Source organism: Myiozetetes cayanensis, unplaced genomic scaffold (genome assembly GCF_022539395.1).
Source record: "Myiozetetes cayanensis isolate MyiCay16 unplaced genomic scaffold, myiCay2020 scf16, whole genome shotgun sequence".
In the NCBI taxonomy this organism is placed as follows: Eukaryota; Metazoa; Chordata; class Aves; order Passeriformes; family Tyrannidae; genus Myiozetetes; species Myiozetetes cayanensis.
In genome coordinates, this window is record NW_026087270.1 from 17534652 (window position 1) to 17551714 (window position 17063).

Consider the following 17063-nt stretch of genomic DNA (forward strand, 5'->3'; position numbering starts at 1 on the left):
GGCCCGCGTGGCAGAGCACACATGGCACACCGTGGCACACCGTGGCACGTGTAGACCACCATGGCACACCATGGGACATGTACAACACCATGGCACACATGGCACACCACGGCTGCATGCCTGGCCTGTTCCAACAGCCCACCTACAGGGCCCACGGGGTCCACGGGCACCCCAATAGCTGGTGAGCCTGGACCTGGCACGGCCACGTGCTGCGCCACAGCCCCTGCCATCACCCCCACGGAGCCAGGAGCAGGCAGGGAGGGCTGTGAGGCTCCTGGGGAGCTGTGGGACACACACCTGTGAGCTGTGTGGGGACACGGGACCTGTGGACACGCTCAAGGTGCAGGGACACCCCTGCTGCTCCCCAAGCGTGTGAGAACACGTAGGGGACCACAGAAAGGGACACGAGAGGTGCCCGCAGCTGTGTGGGCACACGGGTGAGTAGGTGCCGAGGGGCCCTGCGCGACAGCCGCGGGCAGGGAGCAAGCGGTGTGTGCGGGGGCAGGCAAGGAATGTGCCCCTGGCCCTGCCCGTGCCTTCCGGCCACAGTGCCCGCGATGGCATTTCCTCTCACCCCCAACCCCCAGGGGTTACCTTTGGGCCACGGGCCATCAGCGTGCAGGGGCAGCGTCGGGACCAGGATGCAAACACGTGCCCTTCCCCAAAAAGCAGGGCCTGCTCCGCTCCCCCAGAGCCACCACTGCTGTCCCCGTCGGAGGCCGCTTTCCCTGCTCATCGCTGGCAGAAAGGGACACTGAGGCACAGCTGAGGTTGGCAGATATCCGGAGGCAGAGACTGCGGTTGCACCCACAAACCGCAGCTGCCCCGGCACGGGGGTTGTGGTTTCCTCTTGTTGGTGACAGTGGTGACAGCGCAGGGACTGAGTGTTGTGGGTGCCCTTGGGATGGGCTCCAAGCTCCCCTGCCCCTCTCCCACCGATGCAGCTGATCCCAGGAGGCCACAGTGTGTTTGGAGACCCTGAGCCTCATGTGGGCCCACCCAGCCAGCAGCGAGGGCCTCCTGGGATCCCTGGGGTGTCCCCAGGGTGAACTCCCACCATACGGCTTCAGGCAGGTGCCGAGGGGCCGCAAGCTCCCTGCTTTTGGACTTAAAAGCAGCGGGGATTTCATTTTTCCCTCTCCCTGTGCTGATGCTCAGATCAAAGTGTTCCCTGTTGAACTCGATCCCATTTTTGGTCTGTTGGAGCCAAAATCACTGCTTGCATCTGCTGAGCACCCTGAGCTGGCAATGGCTCCTGCACACCCCTGCTTCCCCAGCCAAGCGCCCGGGGGGCGACAAGCACCAACAGGTCTCGCTTTGGCTTCTCCCTCCTCTGAGAAAACGAAAGGCCAAAAAGAAGATCAAAAGTGGAGCATTCCAGGGGCCCTGTGGCACTGGGGATGCTCAGAGTTGGGCTGGCGCTGCCTGAGCATCCCTGTGCCGCTGGTGGTGGGGTACGGTGAGGGTCTCACCAGTCCCAAGCCGCGGTTCTTTGCCAGCCCCGGTGGACACGGGGCTGGGTGTTTTGGGGTGGATGCTGCTCGGGATGCAGGTTGCCCCAGCAACGGTTGCTATGGAAAACACTCAGTGGCAAAATTTCCAGCCATATTCATGTGCCCGTCATTGTCTTCTGGAGGGTCCCTGGTGTACGACGAGCCAGGCACGGCTGGCTCCGCACAGGGCAGGCGGCTGTTGTGGCTGCAGGGGCCTGGCTGTGCCCAGCCCGGCTTCTCCTGGCTTTTCGCAGCTTTTCTTGCTGGTTCTGGTGTGAGAAGGTGCCAGAGGCCTTTAAAGTGGGGTTTGGGGGAGCATGGCAGACATGCATGGGGCAGGGGGAGCAGGCTGTGCTGTGCCATGCCATATTAATTGGCTAATTGCTGATTAACGTCCCGTTGGCCCAGCCGTGCCGCAACCATCAGATGAGATTGGGTTTGGTGAACACATGCCAGGCCTGGCACAGCTCTGGGACAGCAGGACATACTGGGAAAGGGGCTGGCACTGGGATGTTTGCAGGCACCAACAGCTCCATGCAGGGCTGCCTGCTCCTGCCCACAGCCCTGCCAGGTCTGTGCTTCAGAAAGCCTCTCCCCACCTCCTGGAGCAGCAATAGGATTACACGGGACTGAGTCTCCTAGCAATGAACAGAGAAATAAATCCTATAAGGCAGGACAGGATTTATTAGACTTCAATATTCTGGAAATAATGAGGACATTTCTCTTGGCTTGTAATATCACGGGACCCAACAGGATCACAACCAGGATTTATCCCTGTGCTTCTCCAGGGGGCTGGGTCAGTTCTTAGCTGCAAAGAGAAGATGTCGGGGGAGACTGCTTGCCTTTCCAGAGAGCAGGGTGACAGGGCACCCCCCCATCTCCAGAGAAGCTGAGGCGGAGCGCGGGCCTTGGGCTGCCCCAACAGTAGCGGCTCTGTTTGTGTCCCCATTCATTCCCTGGCGAGGGCTGGCGCTGATCCTCGCCCCCAGCCGGGGCTCCCCCGGGAGCAGGAAGGGCTGGCTGTGCCACCGCCACCAGCTGAGCTTCAAATGCCAGTGCCAGCACTCACCAACAGCACAAGGATGCCCTGGGGGGGACCCTCCTCATATGGGGTGGGAGACCCACTGTGCTGCTGGGTGGGACCTTGCTGCGAGGTGGGAAGTGGCTGAAAACAGCAGCTTGGAAAAGAGGATGAGGTGCTGCCAGCACCACCTGCCAGGCACCAGCCCTGCCCCTTGGGGAACTGCTGCCCTGGCTGCGGGGAGATGCTCCCGGGGTCAGCTCCACGCTCTGCTCCCTCCTTCTCCAAGCTGCCACACTCTGCCCCACGGCAGCTCAGTCCATGAATCCCATCGAGTCCTTGGGACAGCCGGGTGGGGGCCATGAGATGCACCCCCAGGCAGCCAGCCAAGCTGACATTTACTCCCCATCCCTGTCACTGAAGCAGCATTAAACACAACACATCACCTCCCCATGGCGATTCCCCTGGCTCCGTAACAGCCTCCCCAGAGCCCACCGGCTCAGGAAAGCAGAGCCTGCGGGCGCGGGTTGGACGCAGCCGTTTTTACCGTGGCTCCAGCACGGGGATGCCACGGCAGAAGCCCCGACCATCGGGGCACAGGGACACAATTGGAGCCTTGTCTGGGGCTCAGCTGCACAAGGGGCCCCTTCAGGCGGCCAGGGAAGGGGGAGCTCCTCGGGGTGAGGTGATGTTCTGGGCAAGAGGGACTCCTTGTAGGGCCAAAATTACCCCAAACAAATGCTCAGGCTGGGCCCTGACCCACAGAGGATATGTGAGCTTCCCAGAGAAGACAACTCAAGGTTGGGACATCTTGAAAGAGGGACCCACACGTCCTGGGAACGTTGCTCCTCGCAGAAAGCGCAGTTGCTGGGGACGCCAAGGGCTGGCGGGGACACCGAGGGCTGGCGGGTCCTGGGGCCACCCCCCTTCGTGGGAAGGCGAAATAGCAAACAGAGAGGGGGTTTGGTTGGGTTTCTTTTTTTTCCCTTCCAAAGCAGCCAAGCTGTGTTTTCTGGAGACCTGTAAATCACTCCTCGTCTTCAGGAAAGAGAGGCGAGGAATACATGATCCAACCCAGCAAAAACGCAGGACGCTTGGGAGCGCGGAGGAAGCCAGGAATGAGCCCAGGCTGGAGGCTGCGTCCCGCCAAGCCTGTCCCAGCTTGCTGGGCCGGGAGCTGGCACTGCATCCCGGCATCCTCAGGCCGGGCCGGGCACGCCACGCTGCCGCCAGGTGGGGAGCCCCGCAGAGAGGGGGCCGAGGCTCTCGGCCACCGCCGCTAAACCACGCTTTTCCAGCAGGTCAGGTTGCTTCCAAGATTTCAAAATTTTCCACATTTGCTCAGCTGAAGGGAAGGAAAAACCCCAGAGAAGAGAGGCAGGAGGGTTTGTGGAGAGCAGAGCTGGGGCTGGCAGGCAGCATCCGATATACTGGGGGTCACTGATCTTCACCAGCGTGCCAGTGGAGGCTGTGCTGGCCACATCCCACTGACACACCCTTACAGTGCGTGCGAACCCAAAGCCACCCCCAAGCCATCCAGAGCCAGATGCTGCTGCAGGACTCACTCTGGACACAGCCTGGAGCTCTTTAATGCTTTTAAGAGCAGGGCTGGTTTTGGTATCTCACACCTTTGGGATCTCCATTCCACTCTTGCTCAGAATACAATGCACAGAATTATTTTCAATTTCTTACCTACTTTTGACCCCAAGGTGCTGCCAAGCTGCTGGAGCAGGAAGAGCCCTACAATGCAGTTGAGACGGCCATGCTGCAGCAAAGATTTTGGTCAGCAGTCACCAGGAGCCAACCACCACAGGGAGCCAGCCTATGCAGGGATGACATGACCCTTCCCCACCTCTGTCCAGTGTGTGAGGCCCCAGGAGCACAGCCATGAAGAGACATGGGGGATATGGGGCAGAAATATTCCCTCTCCTCTCCTCTCAGCACCAATGGAGCAAAAGGCAAATCATTTCCCTGGCTGCCTGCTCAGCATCCACAGTGGGCCAAGCCTGCCCAGCCCCACTTGTGGCTGCCCTGGCTGAGCTGCTGCCCCAGCATTTCACCATCATCAGGGACCTGCAGCAAAACAAGCCCTGGCTGCCTTGGAGTCCCTGTTGGGAGGGACCCTGCAAGGAGGGCAGGACCAGCCACCTCCCAGCCCAGCACACAAGGAGAGAAGGGGCTGGAGATGGTCTGGCAGCACCATCCCGAGCAGGAGAACAGCCCAGCTACTGCAGCACCTGCCTTGCACTGCAGCCCCAGCACCATCCAGCCAGGGCCACTCGCTGCCACCCAGGAGCCCTGAGCTATCTCCACAGTGGTGCCCAGTTGTCCTTGCAACCTAAACCAGAGAAGAAACTGGCCTGGAAGTGTTTGGGGAAGAAAACATGTCATCATCCAGTTGTTTTGTTTCTGTCCAACGTCAGGCTCGTTGAAGCAGGTCCATTACAGCTGATTCTGTACAGAACAGGGCGCCAAAGGCTGCAGCTCCCCCAGGCACGTGGTGTTTTGTTCTTGTCTATCCTGCAACACATCCACAGAGCAAGGGCTGACTCAGCAGTGGACATGTGAGCCCAAGGCTCAGAGCCACAGGCAAGGGGCCAGCAGCAGCGACGGCATCACTGGCCCTGTGAGCGGGAAGGATGGGGCTTGTGCCGCCTTCCCCTGGCACAGCAGCAGCACCGAGCGGGCTCAGAGCACCCCGTGGGGAAGTGCTGGTGAGCACCTCCACTCTGAGGGTGTGCACAGCCCAGCCATGGGGAGCTGCCCGGCTCCAGCAGCACCAGGTCAGCAGGATGATGGTGCATTGCTGGCCTCCAGCTCCAGCCGCTCGCTCCACACCCAGGCGCCTTGGCCTGCCCGCCCAGGCAGCTGCACTTTGCTGAGTGTCCCTGCGTGGCCATGCCTTGGGGGGGCTTCTTTGCTCCTGCAGCACTGCTACAGGTCTACGGTGACAATGCCAACCCCAGTTCTGGATTTAATCCCACCATCAGCCCCAGTGCTGCAGAGGGAAAGCAATCCAAGCACTTGCTCAGACCCCCAGGCTGCTATCAGGGCAGACACGAGGCACATCCCAGCAGAGGTTTTTATTACCAGTCAGACACTCCTTACTGTATGTGACCCTTAATTTCTTTGTCCTCTGCTTCCCGCAAAAACCAAGCTGCCAGCATGCAAGGGTGTTGGGATGGAATACTTTATTCATGTGAACACTCAGATCCTGGCCCTTCCTGCCTGCTGCAGCTGCTCCCATCTTCTCGACAGTGTGAACAAGGAAGATTTCTTCATCAGCTTGCTTAACGCCCCCCCAGCATCATCAGACCCCACAGACAAGTCCAGACAGTTTGGCTTTGTCTGGACAGGAGCAGAGGGCGGAGGGGCAGGGAGTGCTGCGGGGCTGGCAGAGCAGGAGGAGGGCTCCAGCCCACAGCCTGCACACACAGAGCAGCCATGACACCTTCCTGCAGCTCCACTCCCACCACCAAATATTCCAACACCCGCCCAGCCTCGGCTCCTCCCGCAGCCAGAAGCACCTCGCGTTGGCAAAGGATTGGTGCCAACGCCTCTTCTCCTGGGAAAGCTGCTGCCAGAATCAGGCCCGTGTCTTCTGTTACCTGCTGGGCCATTTAACCCTCAGAGTGCCCCCTGCCCACTGACAAATACCCTCCCCAAAATATTACAGTAAAAGGAAAAACCTGCACGTTGAGACGCACAGGCTGAGTCTCGGGTAGAGAACGGTTTCCGTGCTGGGTGGTCCAGCGGTGGCCGGCAGCCCCCAACAGCCCTCGGGCACAGCAGGGAGCAGGACCCACCATGGCCACCCCTGGCACATCAGGGCTTCATCCTGCTCAGTCTGAGGTCGCGCTCGATTTCGAACTGCCTGTGATCCACGCGCTCCAGGAACGCCTTCCTCTCGATGTACCTGCAGGGAGGCACAGGCTGTAAGCAGGGCCTGGAGCAGCCAGTGACAAAGCCCACCCAAAGGGACGAGCAGGGAGGGAAGGCACCATCCACCTCCCTCCCTCTCTCTCCATGGGCTGATCACTGCACTGAACATCTCCTATGGACACCAAAACTGCTCTGTGGCCTCTTGGCTGTTCCCTGTGGGACTCCAGAGGTCTGGGGTGAGGGGTCCCCATCGGTTGGAGATCTGAACTGGCTGCTCCTGTTCCAGTACTTCTCCTACAGCTGAGAAATGTCCTTCACAGACACCTTGCAGGGGATCAGAACGGGCCCTTGCACCACCCAGCAAAGCATCTCAAACCCAACAACAGCAGCACAACTCATGATACAAGCCAGTAACAGGCACAGGGAGCATTAGGGATGCAAGGAGCATCACCCAGCAAACCTGCAGCAGCTCAGGGATGCAAGCCAGGGGCTTCCCAACCACAGACCAGCTTTTAACCACTGCTGAGTATTTACTGCTGCCCCTCAGCGTGGCACCTGAGTGCTGAGAGGAAGAAGGCACGTCTGTGCCTGGAAAAGCACCTTACCACTCATTAATGGCATGTAGCTGAATTTTAATGTACTTTGCTGCAAACCCTTGCCACAGACAGCCCGGGGCTGTGCTACTAATTAACCTACAGAGGGAGCGAAATTGCAATTCAAAACAGGAGCTGTAATTGAATCATCACAATTGTTTTGCATTTGTTCCAGGGTGGCAAACACTGGACTGTCATGACAAGGTCATTACGCTCCTGTGTGAGATGCACAGGGAGCCACTGCATTCAGCTTCTCTGTTGGTCACTGCTTTTCCTGCATGGCAGCTGGTGCCTGCTCACCGAGCAAGACTGAAAGCTGAGGAAAGATGAGCATCACAGGCTCTGCAGGTTTTCCAGGCTGCTGGGTGGCTGGCAGTGAGCACAAAGGTGCCCAAGACCCAGCTGCAGGGGAAGGTGGAAGCCCTCTCCCACCACCAGCAGTGGTCCCTCTCAGACAGAGGGACCTTTGATGATGAGGTCTCTGCAAGGTCAGGCTGGGTGAGGCTCTGGGCAATCTGATCTAGCTGGAGATATCCCTGCTCATTGCTGGGGGCTGGATTAGATGGCCCTTAAAGGCCCCTTCCAACCTAAACCACTCCACGATTCTGTGATTCTTTATGCTGCAATTATCCAACTGGTGCTGAATGTCCTCCCAGCACCAGGGTGCCTCTGCCCTTGCTGCAAGGGACAGCCCTGACACTCCTGCCCACCCAGTTGTCATTGGAAATTAATTAATCCAGATTCATGTCATCGAGCGATCCCCCAAGCGGATGGACAGCCCCACGCGTCCCCGCTGCCACTCCATCCCCATCGCAGCTCCAGCGCCTCGTGCTGACACAACTGGGTCAGCTCCTCTCCGCCGGCTGCGAGGGCAGGGCCCAGCACGGCGTAAGGCAGCGATGAGCCGGCTGTGAGGAGCTATTTCTCTGGCCCCTTCCCCCTGCCAGCAGAGCAGGGCTGTGTGCCGAGGCCCCCTCCCCACGCTGGTTCAGGAAAGGCAGGCAGGGGAGTGTGGCTTTCCTTCATCCCTGCAGGCAGGGAGGTGACCTGCTCTGGGGGCTGGGCTCGGAGAGGCCACGGGAAGGAAGCTGGGGGGTCACGCTGTATATTCGTGTGTCATTGCTGGGCGTGTGGTTTTCCTCCCCCTCCACTGCTAAACACCAGCCACAACCACCGCTGGGGAGGCAAGGACAGCAGTCACTGCTGTTATCTGGGAGCACCCTGACTGCCTGCACAGCAACAGCCTGAGCTACTGAGTCTGAAGCTCCCTGGCCCCTCTGCGATACCAGCTCTCCCAGCGGGTCAGCAAACGGGAAATCGAGGGGTCAGCGCTTTCCTCCTCCTCCTCCGTGACTGCTGTGCCTCTCGGGTGGGCAGGGCCTGGTTCCCAGGGATCGATATGGATCATGAACCAGGAATGCGGTCTCACAGCCGCAGCCAGCAGGGCTGCATGGAGGAGGAACTGCGACGTCACCCCGTGGCTTTGTCCTCAGCCGGCCACAGCCAGGGCTGCAGGGCCAGAGCAGACCTTACAGGCATGACCTGTGCACACACCGGGCCTGGCCGGGTTGTGCCACAGGCACACAGAGGCTGGAGGTGCTGACGGACACAGCAGGGCTGCTGCAGGGTCAGTGCAAGCCCCTCTTGCCCTGAAGCCCCTGCTGGAGCTGCAGCTCTGTCCCTGTTCTCAGCCAGCTCCGCTCAGCCAACACCAAGGCACGGCCAAACGCAGTCCAAAGTGCACGAGTGAGGCACAAACACCCGTCCTGCGCTTGTCTAAACAACCTTTGGTACCTGAATCAATACTTTCCTGTAAATTATCAACCTGCCTGGCAACAGGGCAGCTGTGAGCCAGAGCAGAGGAAGGAAAATCCGCTGGGAGCGAGGCGGTCTCTGCTAACAAGGGCAGCTGCAAGCTGCTCTGGGGAGGGTCTCGGTGCTGCCTGTCCCCTGCCAGTTGCCATCAGTCACTCGGTGCAGGAGCGCACGGGCCGGCTGCTCCCCCACGGGGCTGCCCTACAAAGGTGGCCCAATTAAGAGGCCACGAACACATTTCCATTTATAAAGCACATCAGAGAGATCAACAGCAAAGGGCATAGCTGCCTCCCCTCCCTACTCCGGCCCCTCCTCTCAAATCCAGGACAGGCCCTGAGGACCTGAGACAGAGAGGCTGCACAAGCCCAGGTCCTGCTCCCGAGGAAGGGCTGGTGGTACAAGGGCAGAAATTCAGAGGCAAGGGAGGACAGACCCAAGGGGCAGCACATGTCCCCTCTGCCTCAGGAATGCTGTGCCAGGCTGTAGCTGGCTGGTAACTGGCACTGGCAGCAGAAAGATGCCACAGCCCCACTGCTCCACTGGCTGCTGGTGTTCTGGCCCAGCATGTGACGCTGCTGGAGAAAGCACAAGGGAGGTCCAAGGCACAGGGAGCTCAGAGCTGTGAATAGCAACTTCTACAAGGCTACCACAAAGAAAAAATCCAGCCAGCCTTCCCTCCTGAGCAAAAAGTAACACCTCCTGCCTTCCTCAAGACACGCAGGGACCATCTCTGTAAACACAAAGGCTTGTGTGGCATCAAGCAAACATGTCCAGGAGTGGGCTGTGCCTTTCCTCGTCAGGCAGACATTTACAATCACACAGCAGGACACGTGGGGAGCAGAGGTTTCTGACAGCATCAGGGATTAAAGGCAGTGCCCCGCTCCCTCCTGCCTGGGTTGAAGGGTTAACAACGGCTCATTACAATTTTTATAGAGATGTGTAAATGATTGCCCACTGAAGGGTGAGCACAGCTGACATCATTAAAGGAGAAGAGGTGGCTGCAGAAGGGACAACGGGCTCCTGTGAAATGACCTGAGGCTGGAGTCAGCCGTGCCTGTGACCTGCCCCCCAGGCAGGCTGGCTGCTCTGTAGGGGTGCAGCTCCCTTCCCACTGCAGGTGTTTAGAGGTGGCCTGTAAGCAGAAATGCACTGGCCTGCACCTCCATCAGTGCTCCTCCCCTCTGCCTTCCTTTACCTTGAAGTGGAAGTAATTCCCAGTGAGCAGATACTCGGCTGGTCCCCTCACATCACACGCCTGGCTAGCACAAACATATTTGTAAGGTAGTGTCTAAAGGTACCACAGCATTACGTTCCTTATTTGTTTAACAACAAAAACCCCTTGCCAAGAGCTCAGCAGTCTTCTAGCCTGGGATGTGACAGGCAGCAAAACACAACACTGTTCAAGATTAAAGATGCTCTTAAAATTGCTGCTCTGCTTTGCTCATCTTTTCAATGTGCTGATGCCTCCTTTGGCCTTCAAGGACCATTACATGAGCACGTTTGAAAGGTTTGCCAGGTATGAAGAGCAGGCTGTCCTGGTGGATGTGGTGGGAAAGGAAACAGCACTGGCCAAGAAAGGTTGACATACTAGGCTGGGGAACACGAGAGATGGCACAAAACACTGCTCTGCCACACCTGTATGTGGTGTAAATCATTCAACCCCTCGGATTTCAGGGAGGAACACCTGCCCCTCTCCAGCACTCCTGGAGTGTTCTCTGTGAGTGAACTCTCCACACGTGTTCAAGGGCATGTGGCCAGAAACAGATCAGGGGAGAGCTGATGGAGAATGGGTGTTGTGGAAGGGTGCAAGGCCAAACTGAAATACCTACTTGATAGTTTGGCAGTTATACATATATATATATTCTGAAATACAGAATCCAATCTGCTGGAATGCAGAAGCTCAGAGTTTTTCCTGCTGAGTAAAAGAACAGCTTATAATAAAATATACATTTAACGATCTGTCCACTAAGCCGGCTACATCTTCCCAGAGCTCAGCAAAGCACTTGTAGTGGAAATGCTGCTTGTGATCTCATTATCGCTCCCTGTAGTGCCTGTTATTAACTTTCTGTTTTATTTACAGCATTGCCATTTACTTTTATGATACTTCCATTAACTTCATTGGAGTGAACATTGCTCGATGCACACAACGAATGGCCAGCACTGCCATAATCCTTAACACACCTTGCCAGCTGTTCTGGGCTTGCAAACATCTTTATGCAGGGGGAGGGAGCACACACGCAGCTGGAACACGTCATTTGAAGAGCAGAACAAACCATACCTCCCAGTTTGAAACAAGAAAACGGGGCAAAGGCAACTGTGTTTCCTGGTGGGAGTGCTGGATTAGACTGGTTCATGCTGCATCTACCATGAGTAGGAGAGCTGATAAAGACCTTGGCTGGACTTGGAGACCTCACCAGGTTGTTAGCAGAGAGTGATAGGGGCTTACAGACTTAGCTGTCTCCCTGTGATGCCTACAGGAGCTACTGGTTTATGTATTCCTAGAATAAATTCTTAAGGAATCCCATAGGTTTTCTGAACTCTGTAGCAAGCAACAGACTTACCACATTCATAGGAAGTGGTGGGAAATGCTGGACTACTATCAGGTAAAGTCCCTCTTACCCATCTTTCCCTCGATTGTGGATTGCCAGCTCCTCCACAATGCCCTCCTCCTCCTTGAAGGTCTCCCAGTCCAGTTTAGATTTCTCCAGTGTGCTCATCTTCTGCTTTTTGGCGCCAATCTTCCCCAGGAGGCTGCTCATCCCGCTTGGCCTCTTCACCCTGACAGAGATTAGGGAGCAAATGTTATTTAAATGCAGGGAGACGGCAATTAAAACCAGAGCTGAGAAACGTCACGTGTGAGAGTGGTGGCCTCGATGGTGCTGAGCCACCGCCACGAAACAGATGGCCACCAACTCCGGGCAGCCTGCAGGCAGCAAGGTCATGCTTCCTGCAGATCCTGCTCCACCGTTCCCCTGGAAGCAGCAGAGTTCATTACACACATATCTCAAGTGCTTGCTTCTCGTGAAAGGGCTTTTTCATTTATCTTCTTAAGAGAACACAGAGCTTTCAGGCCAAAAGAGATCATTAAATCATCCAGTTTGACCCCTTGTGTATACCAGGCCAAGCCATTCCACTGATCACCTCCGTGCTAAGCCTGGTTCTTTGTCTTCAGTTAAAGTGTTGTTTTCTGGAAGGGATCCAGCCTCAGTGCGTCACCAGCGCTGACAACACATCTAGGAATTAACCATTTCATTGGTATTAATGCTTGGTTTTCCTCTAGCTTTAGGTTCTGGTTGCTGCTGCTCATTCTAAACCCAAGAGCACTCTGGTCTCTGGGTGAGTCTCATTAGTGATGTACTCACAGACTGTAATGAACTTATATCTGAATTATTTTTTGTGCAGACAGACAGAGCTCTTCTGCTTCTCATTGAAATGCATTTTGTCCCAGCCTGCACGTCACTCCCAAGGTTTTGTCCCCCTGCTTACTTTTCAACACTCTTTGAAGATGGGGGCACCAGAGCTGCCCCATCCTCCTCCTGACCTGCTCCTATCCAGGGATTGCCTAACCCTGTTAGTTACACTATTGCACGACACCTTCAGTCCCAGTGCATGTCCACTGCGATCCCACACCACCTCCCAGCTCCCTGTTTGGCAGGAAGACCACTTTGGTCTTTCATCACCTTGCTCTTAGAGGAGTGAGATCCCACCCGCACGGTGGGGCCCCCCTGAGTCTCCCCTTTACGCTGGGAAATGCACACACAGGGACTGGGTCAGCTGGGCTGCCCTCTGAGGAAGACAATTCTCAGGGATAGAAACCCGTAAAACAAACTCGATTTAACCCTTCTTAAACCCCCCCAGGGGAGGGGGGCAAACAGCATCCCATTGAACTCGGTGTTTACACACATTCCAGAGATAACTTCAGGTCTGCAGGGCCTTTGCCTCTGCAAGAAGCCAGAGAGGAAATGATTCTCGTTCCTGAGAGATGGAGGAATTTGGGGAGGGGGGCCCAAGGAAGGCAGCCAGGTGAGCATGGCAAATTGCTCTCTATCAGGGCTTTCTGAGCACAGTCCTGCCCAGGGGTAGCCATTCTTGGGAACATATCCAAAGTTGCCCTTATCGGATCATTAGTGTGGTTTACGCTTCCATAATTTGCAAGCCTCTAAAGGAAAATAATTCTGCAGTTTATATGGAACTAAATCAAAGAAAATGACAACTCTGTAAGCCCCAGACAGAAGACTCTCAGTGCAAAAATGGCTGGCCAGAGCCACTGGGGTAGCAGCTTCCTGACATAAATATATTTGGACTACAAACTCTGGGTTAAGGGCATATTGGCAGGCTCCATAGGCACTGGACAAAGCTGTCTGCCCCTCCTTATAGTGCCCAGCCAGAGGAGCAGAAATGTCCTAGGACCTGCCTTCTTTCCTTCACTCCTTGCCCATGGCTGGAGCACAGACCAGCAGCCAGCCCTTTTCATTCTGCAGGGATACAGAACATGCTGGATGCTCCTGAATTCGCCTCTATCCCTGAACACCTCTTAAGATGTCTACAGCCCTTCACATCATGATCACAGAATAAAACCCTGATCCTTGCTCAGCCTCTAATCCTCCCTTACTTTCCAAGACTTGATGGCTCTGGGTATCCTTATCTACAGGTGGCAGGAAAGTGGTGCTAAGGGGTAAAATGGGCAAAGACATTCTCAGCACAAGATAAAATTGGAGAGAGTTGGTTCCCACATCAGGACTACACACAAGCCTTGCACAACCACCAAACACAGTATCAGAGATGCAGAAACTGAAGTTATTGTCCCTGGATCTCAGGAATATCTCTTAAGAGATATAGTTCACCCCACGTTTGAAGCTACAGAGTCTAGGTTAGAACATGGACAACCATCAGAGGCGTTCAGATAACCACAAGAATACTCACAAGTCAACAGTTCCTTCAAGGCAAGGAAACCTGATGAAAAAGGGCAGGCTATGTTGCACCCTTGTGTTGATGACTGCTCAAAAAACATTATTAATATCCAGTTAACACCCAATTAATGTCAGTGCCATGCTGGAGGAGAGCTCTGGGCTGGATGAGCTGGCTCTGGTCTGGCCTGGACCAAGCCCGGGCTGGGCAGTGAGATGGGGCCAGGCACAGGCTGAAGGACATGTTCAAGTGTGCTGCTGAGTCTTCACTCCATGCTGAGCCTTTCATCACCCTGAATAAATCCAACAGCAAACCTGGGGGTGGGAATTCCTACGCTTGTGCCAAAATGAAGTAAATGAGAGACATTAAAGTCCAATTAAAAACTTGCTTGGCCTTAAATGCCTCATCTGTTTAAAAAGCAAGTAAAGGGGCCTGATTAATTGCATTCAGTGCCAACAAGAGGAATTATTACCCTTTTTGTACTCATTAAGGGTATCTGCTGTGGCATCTTTAATCACTAAGACATTTAGAAGAGAGAAAGTAATTTGCTAAGACATAATGGATCCCAGGGATGAGGATCAGGACAATTGTCTATTTAGGACACAAAGACATGATCTGAATTTTCACAATTAAAAAAGCACAGCCAAAGTCAGCCCCTGAACCAGCAAAAATAAAGTGCTGGGGAGCTCTGCCTTGGTGGGGGGGATTCCTCTGCACCATCTAATGTCATCAGGACAAAGATGTGCCTATGCATCATCTGCTATGGTTGTACACGGGGACAAGCAGCAAGTCATGGGCTCCTCTGCTATCCCACTGTAGGTGAACACGCTCTGCATCACTGTCCTTAACAGTGAGGCTTCCTCCCACCTCAGTGTGAGCCTTCAGCCTGACCAGGACCCTGGAGAATTGCTGCTGTACCAGTGACAAAGTGTCACGGCCACGTGTAACCCCTGATGTCTCACGACATGAAGGTCAGCAGCATGCCTGCTCCAAAGAGGCAGACTTCATCACCAGCCTTAAAAATAACCTTCCAGTCAATTGAGAACATGGCTACAAAGCTCTCGTAGTGCATCCCACCAGACAAAGCAAGATGAGTTCCTCTCACCCATCCAGAGACAGGTGCTCTGAAGGCCTCCTGTCACCAACCCCACATGCACCAGAGGTTTCAGTACTTCATCAGCCTTTCACTTATGTAAGTCTGCCCTAGTGATTACTCAGCCTATGACTTGGTGTCTTCTTCCTCGTAGCTACTAAGAACAGATCATTCCCTCACTTTTTGCAGCAGCCTTTTATGTCTTTGAAAGCTTTTGGTATCGCCTCCCTGCTCAGCCTGCTCTTTCCTAGACTAAACAATCCCAGGTCCTTTCAAGCTTTTCTCATTCCTCATGGTTTCCAGCCCTCTGACCACTCTCACTGCTCTCCCTGCACTCTGCTGTTGGCCCGTGTCCTCCTCGGAGCGCAGCATCGCGGAGGGGCAGAGCTGCAGTGCTGCATGTCCCAGCCCTGGGAGCAGAGGATGCCTCCGATGCCTTGCCAGAGCTGCAGTGCTGCATGTCCCAGCCCCGGGAGCAGAGGATGCCTCAGATGCCTTGCCAGAGCTGCAGTGCTGCATGTCCCAGCCCTGGGAGCAGAGGATGCCTCCGATGCCTTGTGCAGCTCCTCACAGGCCCCTGTGACGTCCGTCTTCTTCACAGCCGTGTGACAGCACTGACTCATGTCAAACCTGTGATTCACCCAGAGATCCATCTGCTCTGCTGCTGCCAAGCCATTTCCTTCCTCCATCCATGCAGAACATTCCTGCTACCCAAAGGCTGCCCTTTGCACTGTGCTGCCCCTCATGTTTGCCCTCGCGTTTCCCCCGACACGGCGGATCTCGGATGCCTTTGCAAATCAGCCTCTCCTACCCACAAGCCATGCTGCAGCTGTTGGAGAGGAACACTGGTGTTAGTACCTCTTTGTGAAATACCTATGGAGACTATTCAGCAGCTGAACCAGCACCAGCTGGCTAAAGAAGATCAAGCTGATGGCCAGAAGCAGGCAGGGACCAGCAGAGTCAGACTGCAGGAGCTGTGACAGCTCACATTGTCCAGCTTCAATGAATGAAGTGAGCCCAAAGGACACCTACTCACATGCTGACCAAGGAGCCAGCAGTGTCCCCAGCTTCAGCCCGACCTCCACCTTTGGGAATCTCAGCCCTCTGCTGCTCTGTTCCTGTCATCCCAAGCACATCGATGGCAGGGATGCAGGTGAGGAACTCCTCCACTCGGCAAGGAGAAGAGCACAAGGTTTTGGACACGGTAATATCTCCTCCTGCCATGATCTGCTGCAAAGCTGAATAGTTTCCTTAACGGCAGGAAATGGTTCTCATACAAACTAACCACAGCTGGGCAACTGATGCAGCCAGTAAATACTTTCATTTCAATAAAGTGGAAGATTCCTGCCCAGGGCACCACGGATCACCCGCCCCACCATCTTCCCTTCAAATAACATGCATGGGTGTGTGAGAGACCCTGCATGAGCAGGATGTATGCAGAGACATGGCTGGTGGCCCCCGTGCCAGCTCTGCTGTTCACTCCCAGTCTCTCCAGACCATCTTCCCTCACTCCACCTAAATGGCCAAGGACAGAAAAGTTTCCCAGGTAAAACCCAACTGCATTTCTACCTTTTTGTCCCCCCTACTTGGCATCGTTTCCCCAAGAGGCTTTTGGATGGATGCAGAGAGCAGTCTGTCTTGTTCTCAGCACTGCCTGTCACAACAGGTATTTTAAAAAAACAAACAAGAAACTCTCCCCAACGCCAAACAAACAAACACTGAAATCCCAGGTGGAAAAAAAACCAACAAGTGAGGAGGAAATGAAGATAAAAGCAGGGTGGATGGTGCTGGAGGGCTGGTGATGATGCTGTTTGGAGGGTAGTGCCTAGGGCAGGCTGGCAGGGAGAGGACTGATGGATTCCCACTGCCTGGCCAGGGCAGCGCAGCCTGAGGAACTCACTGCCAACTCAGTGGTGCCTGTCCATATGCTCTGCTTGCTGAGCTGGTGGCAGGTAGGCAGCATTTACACCCTAGAGCACACACAGATCGAGCCAAAGAACCTGCCTGAAGTGCTCTATGAGCAGCAGTGATTTCTGACGCAGTCAGATATAAACCTGTATCTTTGTGGTGAGGGTTGTAAAACTTCCTGCACTCTCAAGAGTGACATGCACCAAGGCACTGTGGAAAAGCAGCCATGGCTGGGACAAAACCCATTTGGTGGTGCTACAGGGCACAGCAGAGCAGACAGCCATGTCCAAAGGCAGCAAGTGCACTGGAAAGCTGCAGTTACCCCAGCTGTGATCCGGCCAGCAGGCCAG

The 17063-nt window shown here is 55.2% G+C and overlaps 1 protein-coding gene across 1 annotated transcript in view; it reads right to left on the reverse strand.

Annotated features, from left to right (window-relative positions):
- Window positions 1-5688: 5688 nt before the first annotated feature.
- CFDP1 (craniofacial development protein 1) overlaps window positions 5689-17063 on the reverse strand; it is a 55280-nt gene continuing 43905 nt past the window's right edge. Inside the window, exons 7-8 of the mRNA XM_050311654.1 lie at window positions 11424-11582; window positions 5689-6430 (exon numbers count right to left, since the gene is read on the reverse strand). Of these exons, the coding sequence (XP_050167611.1) occupies window positions 6340-6430; window positions 11424-11582 (250 nt within the window). The 3' untranslated portion in view covers window positions 5689-6339. The remainder of the gene's footprint in view (window positions 6431-11423; window positions 11583-17063) is intronic.